At 35.6% G+C, this 14,595-nt stretch overlaps 1 protein-coding gene across 1 annotated transcript in view; it reads left to right on the top strand.

The window, feature by feature from the left end:
* The window catches only part of LOC115436207 (trypsinogen-like protein 3), a 29,817-nt gene extending 15,999 nt beyond the window's left edge, over window positions 1-13,818 (top strand). The window contains exons 3-5 of the mRNA XM_030158985.1: window positions 7,561-7,814; window positions 11,967-12,103; window positions 13,556-13,818. Coding sequence (XP_030014845.1) covers window positions 7,561-7,814; window positions 11,967-12,103; window positions 13,556-13,768 — 604 coding nt within the window. The 3' untranslated portion in view covers window positions 13,769-13,818. The remainder of the gene's footprint in view (window positions 1-7,560; window positions 7,815-11,966; window positions 12,104-13,555) is intronic.
* Window positions 13,819-14,595: the final 777 nt, after the last annotated feature.

Here is a 14,595-nt window from a genome sequence, read left to right on the forward strand (position 1 = left end):
AATCCTACACGATCTCTCTCATGATCATATCCTCTGCGGAAAATATGAGTTTGATGATTCTCTAGAAACTTTTCTTCCACCTGTTAAACAAAGCACAATGTCAATTTCAGACAATTCAGATCTACTCTCAGTGTTTAACACTTTCAGTGCCATGGGCCGATTAAATCGGCTTTACGAAAACAACCTGTAAAGTGCCACGGGCCGATCAGATCGGCTTTGGAGAACACGCCACATTTGTGTACAAACAAACCATCCACCCCCATTTCTTTCTCACATTTCGATGACGTTCTTTCTGTGTCCCCCTTTTGAGACCAAGCAGACGGGAATTTGAGGTCACGCGACCGAATAATATTTTTATATCTTTTTAATGTTTCTTATTCTCCGGTGTTTCATCAGAGGGAGCCCTCCATGCCGGGGGGCGGCTGTGGACTCCGGGGGCTGTGGTGGCGCCTTCTCTCACTGGGGTCCGCTCCTTTCTGGTGGGTGGGGGTCCCAGTTGGCCCTCTCCCACTAGTTGGGATGCGGGGCTGTGTTGCTGGTGCCTGGTCGCCGGGGTCGGCGGCTGCATCCTGGTGTGGATGGCTCCCTGAGACAGCACCTCCTAAATTGATGTTTTACTTTTACTTGTACATTTTTGTTCTGGTCTACCCGTGCTCAGTCAGTCTTCTTAAGTATGTGTGAGCTTGTGGGTTTGCATGTATATGTGTGTGTGTGTGTGCGGGTGAGTGGGTGGGTGTGGGTGGGGGGCGGTACTGATTTTTAAACTGATATGTAAAGCACTTTGTGCTACAGTTTTTAATGTATGAAAAGTGCTATATAAATAAAGATTATTATTATTATTATTATTATTATTATTATTATTATTATTATTATTATTATTATTATTATTATAAATTATACAAATTACGATCAATAATGAATCGGCTGCGTCCGGTGCGTTTTGGATCTAATCAGCAATCGGTCGGATGTTACCGAGCGGTTTCCTGCAGGATTCTTCAAATATTATAAAAACGACGCGAAATACTGAAAAACGGCCAAATTCTGTGGCACTTTTAAGGCTTATTAGCCCCTTAACTGTCTGGCACTTAAAGAGTTAAGGTGATGTATCCGAAGGAGAAAATTGAGAGAGTATCTTTAAACTACATGTACTGCAACAGATTTAGTTTAGCTGGTGATGTATTTTCAGCATGTCGCTATAGGTCAGGATCATCATCATTTGTGACTGCAAAATGGTTGTGCGTTGACAGAGTCACAGGAGATCCCATGATTGACCCAAATGCACCATTGCGCCCAGGAGAGATATCAAATATATGGAAAGTGTTTGTGTGGCGAGATGAATGTTTGACAAAGGTTGAACATGCAATAGCAAAAGTCAATTGGTTCACAGAGCATGGGGATAAGTGGCATTTTGGGCAAAACAGCAATTGCACAGTCTGGGAAACTAATGAAGTACCATGGTCATATGCATCTTTCCTTCCACTGAAAAGAATTGCCAGCCAGTGTGCATGCTGCACTTTCAAAGTCAACTTTTCTACTTCAAGGCAAGAAACTGTTAAAGTATTGGTAGCACTGCCTTCAGCAAGATGTGTTTAGCTGATAGAATCATTGTTGATTGTTCACTTACTTTTCAAATATGCAGTGTTTGATATGTGCTTTTTACTTGCCTTCCCTTGCCTTCATTCATTCATTGTTGTACACAATGGCCCCTAACAACCTTTACACAATAGAGGGCCATGTATATATGTACATGTATGTGTGTGTGTTTTTTTCTTTTGGTCTATCTAGCCTGCCCCATTCCCCTAGCAATGTTGGTGATGTAGGGAGCTTCTGTTGTTTTATATCTGTGGTACTGCTTTTGTGTCGGGTTTTTTTTTGTTTGATTTTGCTTTTGTAATGTATCTCAACTGTACTTGTTTTTAAATTTCAAATAAATGTCAGTCAGCCACTCCCTCCCGACAAATCCAGGGACACCTACATGACTCCTGATGACTCCTATGTCTATGCCAGCCATCAGGGCAATTAATTTTTAAGTGTACACTGACATAGGGACCCATTTAATTTAAATTTGAAGCAAATATTGACTGAATTTTTGACAAATGCATATATGCCTGAGTTTTGATCATTCCCGCATGTAATTGTGTCAGTAACCCGCATGGTTCGTGTCAACAAAATCTTAAATATGCATTGGAAATGGTCTCTATTCTATAGCGGTTCCGGACTTATAATATGGCTTTAAGTTATGTATCAACTTAATATAGACTGTATATTTAGATATGCCATACATCTATATTCCACAAAGAATGTTGTGATTAGTCTGATATGTCCAGATATGATATGAGGTGATATTTGAAACACTCTACAAAAATAAGATGTTGCTGTATGCTAAAATATAAGTCCCCATGATGTGTATTGGAGTCATATTTTACCAAATATGGGATATCATAAAACTCAGAATATGGATCAGAAATGTTCTGTATTTTACAGAGAATTCAGTGACATATCCAATGAAAAATTTTCGGATTCTTGCCCTTTTTGCCCCATATGAATCACCAGATTTAGTCAACTGTCATGACCTATCCACATCAGGTAAATATCTCAACTAAAACAGGCCTGATGGCAAAATCCGTAATAAATATGTTTTATATGACAAGGTAATGATATATGCCAACGAGGTTGCAATTATTCTACTCAAATTAGAGTGTCATTATCTTACTATATTCTGCTGTGCGTCATATTCATACTTTGTATATGACAACGAGTAGTATCCTTCATCCATATTTGATTAGATATGGCTCATGTCAACAAAACCTTAAATATGCATTGGAAACTGTAGGTATTTTCTAGCAGGTCTAGAGTCAAGATATGGCTTTGACTGATATATGCAATCAATATATGACACATCCAGAAATACCATAGACCTAATCAGTATTCTACAAAAATATTGTGATTAGATATGGCCTAATGTCATATAAAAAACATATACATGACGAAATTTGAAATGCTTCCCATATTCCAATACCATATTTTGTCTCCATGCTCCATACTGGGTTCATGTTTGAGCAGATATGGTGCATATAAACAAAACTCAGAATATGCATCATAGATGTCCGTATTCTAGACCAAATCCACAAACAGATATTTAGGGATTCCGGGTGTTGTCGCCCTGAGGACATTTACGGAACACATACATGATGAAATCGAAATATTATTCATATCCTTTCACAATATATTGTCTTCATGATGTATATTGGATTAATATTTTGCCAGATATTGTGCATATCATCAAAAATGTCCGTATTCTAGACAGAATCAAAAACCGGATATTTGGGATTCTTGCTCTTTTCGCCCAGTGTAAAGGGTTCCACAATGTAGTTACCCAATCACTTTGTACACAGCGCACATTATCCAGGGTCAACGTACAGGTTAAACTGTTTTTCAGCATATTAGAACAATGTATTTTTAGCCTCGGATAGTGACGTCTGTCTTGTGAGCTGACGCAGTTGCATTTTTTATTTTTGGCAGTGTTTTTACCCAGAAAGCAACATCACTTTTTATACCACAAAATCTATGCAGTGAAATCTAATTTGCTCTTCGGAAAACCCAACAGATGTACGTAATATGTTCTATTTTTAAGAGTTCACCCATTCTAGTTAATTTAGTATTTTCCAGCATTGCGTCAATTGCTGTTATGTTTTCAGTCTGACCTTTTGCTTTTAGAGCCTCCAGTGCTTCCTGCTATTTTCTTGACTAGATCACAATGCAGAATGTTTTCAGTTTTTTTTTTCCCTTCCACTCACAGAATTGATCCATGAATAGGTCAGACAGTGTTATCAGCTGGTTCTATCATTTTGTTGTTGTCTGAGATAATGTGTTCTATTTAACCCTTTCATGCATACTGGTCATTACAGTGGACAGCTATTCTAGAGCTGTTCTCTTGTATATTCATGGGTTTTGTTGTTCTTTTCATTTTTTATTTTTGTTATTTTTTTTTTTACACATATCTTTATTAAAGTTTTAAGACACTACATATCTTTTCTGACATTAACTGGTAACATTATGTAGATCTCTCCTGACCATAAACCCCCAGAATCACAAGCCCTCCCCATAGTTTTCACACAGTTTATCAGTAAATACATGTTTCTGTGCGTCAAAAATTAAACGTGGGGTGTCCAGCTGAGTGGACATTTTTGTAACTTCATGAGAAATAGGTTCATAATTTTTATTTTGGTTTTTTGTGTATTTTTTTTTTTAAATTTCAAATTATTTTTATTTTACTTATTTATTTTTTATTTTTCAGAAGAAACTTTTCAATCGCATTGTTTTTTTCATGCCTAAAGAGGAATAAAAACACTCAGGAAAAAAATTGGATTAAGGTTCTCATAATTTGTACATGAAAGGGTTAAGTGTAAAGAAATGCAACCATTAAAATTTGTCTCAGCTGGTCAGATGCAGATATGTCTGGGTGTTATACTTGACACGACAACCCAAACAGCATCAATTCAGAGAGACTTGGTATTATTGACAAAAACAGCAGATGTTGCTTATATTTTTGCCTAAGTAACCCATAAAGATCCAGTGCTACTTTCATGGTAGTTCCCATCAAGGTTATTATCGTTAACGAAAACTAACGAAATGACGCAAACTAGAATTGAAAAAAACATTTTCGTTAACTGAAATAAATAAAAACTAGAATAAAAAGAAAAAAACGATAACTGAAACTGTATTGTGTGTTTACAAAACTAACTAAAACGGATAAAATTATGGATAAAATTCCCTTCGTTTTCATCTTTGTCAACGTCTGATTGATACGAAAGCGATTTATTTCGCTCTAGCAATTTTAGCTAGCGGCACCATACGACACTTGACGGTCCATCACTTGTGGTTTCCAGTAGTCTTCTGGTCTCCACTCTACCTGGAAACATAGAGACTAAAGTTGGGAGAAAGCAGCAGAGTCCTGTCTGGGATTTATTTGAATACGACGGAGAAGAAGAGAAAAGATATGACAAAACTAAAATTAATACTAAAACTAAATTAAAACTAAGCATTTAGAAAAAAAAATGAAAACTAATAAAAACTAACAAACCTGCTCTAAAAACTAATTAAAACTAACTGAATTAGAGGGAAAAAAGTCAAAACTAAATAAAACTAAATGATAATGAAAAATCCAAAACTATTATAACCTTGGTTCCCACATGAATTTTTCCTCTGTTTAACTTTTCTGAAATGATTTATCACCATTTATTGTATTATCCTCTGTATTTTGCATTGTTTCAGTAAAAATCAGGTATTTTCCTATATTTAATTTACTGATCATGTAGACATTCATAAAAGCTCAGATAAAAGTTGAGGGTTAAGATTAAGATCCTTTATTGTCAGTATATAGTACATTTCACCACACACTGAAATTCAACCTCTGCTTTTACCCCATCTCTAGAACATGCAGAAACACACCACACACTAGGAACAAATGGGGGGGTTCAGTGCCTTGCTAAGAAAAAGCCAATAACTTTTTCTGCCAGTCTGTAGAATCAAACTGGCAACCCTTAGGTCACAAGCTGACTGTTCAGCCAACTCTCCAGACCTCTGGGCCACAGCTTATTACTTCAAAATCAGAGAAAACTGAAGAAAAACGGACTTTTTCAGCAAAATCTATCATTAACTGAACATAAACCAAGTGTTTCCATTCACTCATTTATTAAACTCCATGGGTTTTACTGGTGAATCAGTGTTGTCTAAGATGACGGTGTTTCCACATTCACTACGGAGCTTCTGAACGTCCAAATGGGTCATATCTGATGACCATGAAAATGTGACAAACTGTATTTTACACCAATTATTTACATGGATTGATAGGATTAGCGGATCAACAGTTATTAAATATTTTAGATCAGTACAAACTTCTGGTCGCCGGCGGATGTTTGGGTTAAACCACACATGTTCACTACGTCTGAACTGAACCTTTAAACCAGGGGTGTAAAAACTATGAAGGCTGATGTTGAAGGGCTGATTTGTGTTGAAATAATTAAAACTTCTGCATTGGCATACAGTCAGATATGAAAACTGGTCAGGGATTCCATTTAATGCTTTATTTTTTCATTTTAGGCAGATTATTTACAGGTGGAATAGTTCAGGTGATGACATGGATAGGATGTCGTGGATGAGATGATTTTAAATGTTAAAGGGAAACAATAACTGTATAATGAAAACAATTCCAAACATGTTCAAGGATATTCAACTAACAATAACACAAAATATAACTCACTCAGGTATGCATCGATCCAGTTAATGCATTCAAGTCTTTGTTCTTCAGGCCACATGCTCCCAGTCAAACAAAGGGAAAAGAGGATGGTCTGGGCCTGATCCTTCCTCTTAAATGGTTGGGTGTGGCCTGATAGGTGAGGCGAGGTCCTGCCCCTCCCCAAACAGGAAGTGGAGTTTTTAACAAGAGGTGTCAAACTCATTTTAGTTCAGGGGCCACATTCACCTCAATATGATCTCAAGTGGGCCAGATCAGTAAAATAACACCAGTGAAAAAAGTAAAATTCTATTATGATAATGTTTATATCTACATTGTTTTCCTTAAAAATCTGAATAATGTGAATAACTTGAAATGTCTTAAGAAAATCAAGTGGAGGTTTAACAATATTCTGCATCAGCTTATCATTTACACATGTGCATTACAACTTACATTAAAAAATTGCATTTACTTTTCTCAAGACATTTCACATTGTTCATATTTCTTCAGGTTATTCACATTTTTTTTCAAAAGGATAGTTTGTTAATGTAAACATTTTCATGTAATTTTACTTTTTTACACTAAAGCAAAGATAAAATCGGCGGTTGTCATTATTTATTGCTTATTATGACAGGTATTTTCTGGTCTGACCCAATTGAGATGTAATTGGTTTATACAGGGGTTGGACAAAATAATGGAAACACCTTAAAAAAATCAACAAAATATAATTTAATATGGTGTAGGTCCGCCTTTTGTGGCAATTACAGCCTCAATTCTCCAAGGTTTTGATTCATACAACTTGTGAATTGTTTCCAAAGGAATTTTAAGCCATTCTTCAGTTAGAATACCCTCCAACTCTTTTAGAGACGATGGCGGTGGAAATCGACGTCTTATTTGAATCTCTAAAACTGACCATAAATGCTCAATAATGTTGAGGTCTGGGGACTGTACCGGCCATACGAGATGCTCAACTTCATTAGAATGTTCCTCATGCCATTCTTTAACAATTCTAGCTGTATGGATTGGGGCATTATCATCTTGAGGTGAAGGTGTTTCCATTATTTTGTCCAACCCCTGTAAGTGTATGTATAGAACCTGAAATAAAATTATTTTTACACTAATGATTGTTAATATCTTCGGTGTAATTTTGCATTTCACAAATTCATCCTACGGGCCAGATTGGACTCTTTGGCGGGCTGGATTTGGCTCCCGGGCCGCATGTTTGACACCTGTGCTTTAAACTGTTCACTCCGTTTCTGTTTGAGCCTGGTAAATTACAATCCTCTTTGTATTTCACACTTTTTTTTCCATGTTTTACTCCACAGACCATACAGTACCGTAGCAATTTTGGGGAAACATGATTTGTTTGTGGAGGAAGACACTGAGCAACGCATTCAAATCAGCGACGTATTCGTGCACAGCCCCTACCGCTCGCCCCTCCACAGTCTCACCCTGGCCCGCCTGGCTGAGCCGGCCCACTTCAACCAGTACGTCCAGCCCATTCCTCTGCCCACTCGCTGCCCAAAGCCTGGAGAGACCTGCCACGTCAGCGGCTGGGGCTCCACAATCCCAAATCAATGTAAGTGGATTTAAAGGCACTACTGTGGCTTTTCCACCTCATTAGACTGTCACCACATTGCAGTTTTACTATAATTGCAGTATAAGCCACTGTTCCATAATCCAGTCAACTATTACCTGTCCCATGAGACTTTCTCTCAAGAGATTCGTGTTTGGCTTTACACTTCTCATTAAATACAAAAGGTTAGGTTATTAATTAAGTTGAAAACACTTTATAAAATATTAATAGAGACCTTTCTCAAACTGACTGTTACACCTCAGGTCTCATTGGTTCTTTTGTCGGCGTTTACATATGCCTTCTACATATGATTCTTACTAACCCTTTAAGTGCCAAAGTCGTAATAATGCAACAAGCAACATAACCGAATGAAACCGACAGCTTTTTGAAATCTTGATGACAAAATTGAATATTTTTGGGGAAAAAAAACAAACTCTGGCAGCAAAAAGGTGAAGAAATTACTAACATTAGCATATTTTAAAACTACTTTGATTTTGGCACAACCCCATGTTCAAAATCCATTACAAAAAGCTATAAGCCTGCCAGTGTTTCCTGGGGTAGCCCTCTCATGACCTTTGACCTCCTGAAACACATGCAACCAACCTGATCATTATAGCTACCAATACCTGCAGCTCAAAAAAATGTTGAAAAATAAAATGAGCCGATTTTTTTTGGTAGTTCTAGGTTTAACTGGACTTGTGGGGGGAGTGGTCTATGTAGGTGACCACTCCCCCTACAAGTTTAAATCCAATTTTCCCCCACTGGCTATTAGAACTGAAGAAGTTTCTTGGATGAGAGATGAAACATATTCAAAAGAAAGAAGCAATTCCAGTTGAACCCAGAAAAACTACCAAGAAGAATGACAACACAGATAAAATGAACACATTTATGACAACTTCACCACTCTGTTAATCGTCAATGACATGACAACTCCATTACAGTACCACCAGATAAATGGTTGTACGATTTAAACATACGACAGACAGACATCACCTGGAAAACCACATGCAATAATATTTTTTCATCGTCATGCAACGCCAAAACTCAACTAACCCACTATGAAATCCTTCACAGAACACATATCACACCTCACATTATGCACCATATGGGTCTCAAAGGTTACGTTCAGACTGCAGCCAAATGTGGCCCAAATCAGATTTTTTTTGCCCATATGTGACCTTTATCCGACCTGGTAAAGACAGTTTGAACAGCACAAATCTGATTTTTTCAAATCTGACCCAGGCCACTTTCATATGTGGTCCTAAATCTGATATGCATGTGATATTTTGCAATGCGACTTCAGTCTGCACGGCCAGGTCGCATTTATCCGACCTTTTCGTCATTGAAATTTGACAAACATCACAATTCTGCGTCTCAGGAGTGTTACTTCCATAAACACAATGTGTGCCTGCGTGGTCAGGTATTACGTCAGGACCTCTTTTGCGTATGCGGGTCACTTCAGGGTCGCATTCAGTTCATACTCAAAACTGATAGAAGTCGCATTTAATGTGTAAAATATAAATGAGCACACACACACACACAAAAAAATCGGATTTCACCAAAAAATCTGAATTATGCAATAAGACCTGCTGTCTGAATGTAGCCAAAGACACCAGTACTTCCACACAGTGCCCCACTGAAATAGATAACTACTTCTACTCCCCCTGGCTTTGAAGGTCATCATTTTGGGTCAGAGGTCATGAGAGAGGTCCTGGATTCTCAGCCTTAGCATCTGTCACCCCCTAGTAACTGTATGTCTTAAAAACAAAAAAAAAACAAAAAAAAATCAACAATCCAGTGGCTACATCAGCTAACAGATTATCTAAATCTTAAAACTCAAAAGGTCCTAAATTGGCACAGAAAATGACGGCTTATATAGATTTAGATTTGTTAGTATGATGTTTTATACCTAGATAGAGGATAGAAGGATAGATGGATAGATCTTAGTGTTATGATTTATCCTTTTTTTATTAGTGATAGTTAACAAAACAATGTGGACAGAAAAAACAACAACACATAAACAAAGGGAAACTTAAACAAATAAACAAACAAACCAAAAACAACAACAATGACAGTACTGACAAACAACAACATCAGCGTCATATTACAAAGAAAAAGGTCATAAATGTAAATAGCAACTAAACCATATAGCTTGGTTAGGGGTGATAGGGAAAAGGGGAAGAGGGGGATGTAAATGAAAGTGAGAAAGAGAGAGGGGGGAGTGAGGGGAAAAATAATAATTGTTGTAATAATACAAAAATATTTAATAATACCAGTAGCCTAATTTGCAAGAATTATTGTGGCAGCGGTAGTGTTATGATTTATCCTAATTTACTCTTTCACTTTAGTTTTTGATTTAGTTAGTTTTACAATTGATAGTCATATTTTTCTGTAAGACTTATTTTTGTTCTTGTTGGAGTTTTTGAGGTATCATGAAGAAAGACTTTAAGAGGATGAAAAAGGTTCTCTCTCTCTCTCTCTCTCTCTCTATATATATATATATATATATATATATATATATAGGTTATACAGGGTGTCCCATAAGTCTCCATACATAGGAAAAATAAACGTTTCTTGACATAAACCATTTTTATTTATATAATATGCTCTATATGACTGCCATTTTGTCAGGAACACATTTCAATGCGTGTCCTCCACTGCTGAAGAACTATAAAGAAGAAATATGAAGAAATACATGTTAGAACCATATATGTATGGAATGTATTATGTCTCCTATGTATGGAGACTTATGGGACACCCTGTATATATAGATGGATAGATGGTAGACAGACACAAAGACAGATTGTTAGAAATTCTGTAAAAGTGTTGTCTCATTGGAAGAGGGTATTTCCTGTCAAAAGTTACACATTTCCATCTTCTTAAGTAATAAGCAAAGCAGTTTGTAGTGACATGTAGTTTTATTCCTTTATTAGTGCATTGCTGCCTTTTGCAACACAAACCTCCATTAACCCATAAAGACCCAGTGCTACTTTTGTGGCAGTTCCCAAATGATTTTTTTTTCTCTCTATTTAACCTTTTTTAAATGATTTGTCATAATTTATTATCATATTATCCTCTGTAATTTGCATTTTGCACTGTAAATCCTGTATATGCAACTCATGTATAATTTAGATGTTCATATAAATTCAAAGGTTATTATATCAAAACAGAAAAAAGTGAAGAAAAAGTAACTTTTTTTAGCAAATCTATCATTAACTGAACATAAACCAAATGTGTCCATTCACCACCATTGATCTAACTCCATGGGTTTTACTGGTGAATCAATGTTGTAGAAGAAGATGGAACATATCTGATGACCTTGAACAGATGACAAACTTATTTACATGTATTGCTAGGATTAGTGGATGAACAGTATTAAGCATTTACATCAGTAGATGGTTTCAGTCACCAGTGGATGTTTGGGTCTTTATGGGTTAAATCATTCAAATCAGGATATCATGATGTGAAATTTTAAGACAATTACATATATTTTGCAATAGAGATAGAAAGCATTGTTTTCAACCAGAGTTACCATTACATTAAAGTGAATTATTTAAAATTCATAGATTCATACTAGCTTTGTCTTAAAATGTTCACTATGATTATTATTATTATTATTATTATTATTATTATTTTTTTTTTTTTTAAACTGTGTGTTTTTAAATAAAAGCTGAAGTCAAATGAGTTGAGGATATATTATTTTCTCCGATTACTTTTACACTTTCATGTTTAACCCCAAGCGGAGGGGAAGGTTTGTTTCTAATCAGCAGGTGGGCATGCACTGTCTGAAAAGAACTAATTCAATATTCTGGCTATTGCTGCCCTAACAAGGCCAGCATTATTTATTTAAAGAAGAAGAAGAAGAAGCGGAAGAAAAAAAAAAAGTAAAACAAATGCTAAGAATCCTTTGCTTTAATCGGAGGACTTTGTAATTGCCTGTCAAAATCCCCCGTCAGTGATTGAGACAAATTAAAAGAGGTAGACCTTGAAAATAATATTTACTCAAGGTTTGGTCCTCACAAACCAGTGTAAGAAGAGGAATGCAAAAAAAAAAAAAAGGGATATAAGTCAAAGATAGAAAATCTATGTAAAAGAACAAATCAGGGGATTGATTTCTCAAGGCATATGTATTCCAACTGTTCTTCTTTGAAACAGCTGGGTATAATGGACAGATGAAATGCATAACGGTGCCCATTGTGGACGACCAGACCTGTATGAACACCTTCCCTGAGTATCTGTACTGGAGTTACTACATGGTGTGTGCTGGTCAAGCAAACACTGACAACTGTTTGGTAAGGATGAAGACACCACATGAGCATGTCTTTTTCTGTCATCTTTCTCCTTTCCTATCCCTTCATCCTAACCCTGACCCTAACCTGTATGTCCATTTAGAATCAGAATCAGTATCAGAATACTTAATCCCACAGGGAAGTTATTGGGTGTTACAGTCATTCCATTCAAGTAGAATAAAAAGTAGCAGGAAAGAAATTATCAGTATAACAGAAATTGGGAAAAAAAAATTACATATATATATATACACACACACATACATATACACACACATTTTATTTATAAATACATATATACATATACATATACACATATATATATACACACATATATATATACACACATATATACACACATACATATATATATACACACATATATACACACATACATACATATATATATATATATATATATATATATATATATATATATATATATATATATATATATATATATACATATACATATACATATACATACATATACATTATATATATATATATATATATATATATATATATATATATATATATATATATATATATATTATATATATATATATACACACACATACATATACACATATATACACACACACATACACACACACACGGTGGGGAAGCAAAATTTACAATATTTTGAGGCAGGGATTGAAAGACAGTGTATGACCAATTAGTTTATTGAAAGTCATGAGAATTTATTTGCCACAAGAAAATTTACATAATAGAAAATGTTTTTATTCTATGTGTCCTCCTTCTTTCTCAATAACTACCTTCACACGCTTCCTGAAACTTGCGCAAGTGTTCCTCAAATATTCAGGTGACAACTTCTCCCATTCTTCTTTAATAGTATCTTCCAGACTTTCTCGTAATAGTTTTGCTCATAGTCATTCTCTTCTTTACATTATAAACAGTCTTTATGGACACTCCAACTATTTTTGAAATCTCCTTTGGTGTGACGAGTGCATTCAGCAAATCACACACTCTTTGACGTTTGCTTTCCTGATTACTCATATGGGCAAAAGTTTCTGAAAAGGTATGGATAATAGAGTTAGGTATGATTATGACATCAATATATGTTTGGTTTCAAAACAACTGACGTAGTGCCTGCTGAGAAAAAACAACTAAATGTTCATTGTAAATTTTGCTTCCCCACCCTGTATGTATGTGTGTGTGTATGTATGCAGATAGAGAGATAGATAGAGAGATAGAGAGAGATAGATAGAGATAGAGAGAGAGATAGAGAGAGAGATAGAGAGAGATAGATAGACACACATACATACACTATCACAGCAATGTATACAATATGTAGTTGACAGTGTATTATTAATATGATAATTAAACATACATAATATGTAATAAGTGTGCCAAAATATAGTTGTGTGTAATTATATTTATGAGGTTGTGCATATTCATATAATACCTGTGTCCCATTCCCTCCTCGCTGTCCAGACTGATGGTTCCAGTGTGATGGTGTGTGACGGCCAACTGCAGGGTGTGCAGTGGTTCAACCATGGCTGCCGTAACCCAGCTGACCCTAGTGTATACAGCAAGCTGTGCCTATACAAGGACTGGATCAACAACATGATGGACCGCTACGTACCCCCCCTGCCAGAAACCACTACCATGCCTGCAGAGACTCATTCACACCCACATATGATGTAAACACTGTCTGTAGGTTCAGAGTTTTAGAAAAAGTTTTAACATGAACTCTGAGTCAACAGATCCTGGAACAAAGCTATTGATTTTTTTTTTTTTCCCCTCTTGGTAAGGTTAATTTACATAAATATTTATAAGTGGCATATTTATTTATAAGAATTAACATATGCCTCTTATGCAAATTTTAGTCTTTCAAAAAAAAAAATCAGGCAGGAAAATCTGTATGCAAACTGTATGTAGATAAGAATAACAAAAAAGAATGTCATGCTGCATGTTTTATTCATGACTTTTAGTGCACCCTTTACTTGATGATTCTTCCTTTTTCCTCATTTGCCTCAGTAAACAATTTCCACAGCTGGCTAGTAACTGCTGCTAATTAGCTCTGATCTTTTCAAAATGAGATCATGATTTCACACAATGCTGCCGACACTGACAGCACAGTGGATGTGCCACAAAATACGTAGTCTTTCCACACACATAAACCTCAGTCTCATGACTGATGGTGTCTTGATTATATAATTAAAGCTAAATATAGGAAATTATCTGATATTATACTGAAACACACATCCAAAGATGAGGTTTTATAAAATAATATTCCTTGAATAAAGATGTGTGATTTTATTTGGAAAGTTGCTATATAAGGTATCTGTCATTTCAAAAAAACAAACAAACAAAAAAAAAAAAAATCACTGAAATGTTTATGCTTGAATCAAACAGTATTTTAGTGTAATATTACAAAAGAGTGGGATGAAAGAACAGTAGTTTTGTGTGAATAAAGTCATTTGCTTAATGTGATTTTAGTAAAAAATTATATTTTTTCAGGTCAGCTGCAG

This window comes from Sphaeramia orbicularis, chromosome 16 (assembly GCF_902148855.1).
Source record: "Sphaeramia orbicularis chromosome 16, fSphaOr1.1, whole genome shotgun sequence".
NCBI lineage: Eukaryota > Metazoa > Chordata > Actinopteri > Kurtiformes > Apogonidae > Sphaeramia > Sphaeramia orbicularis.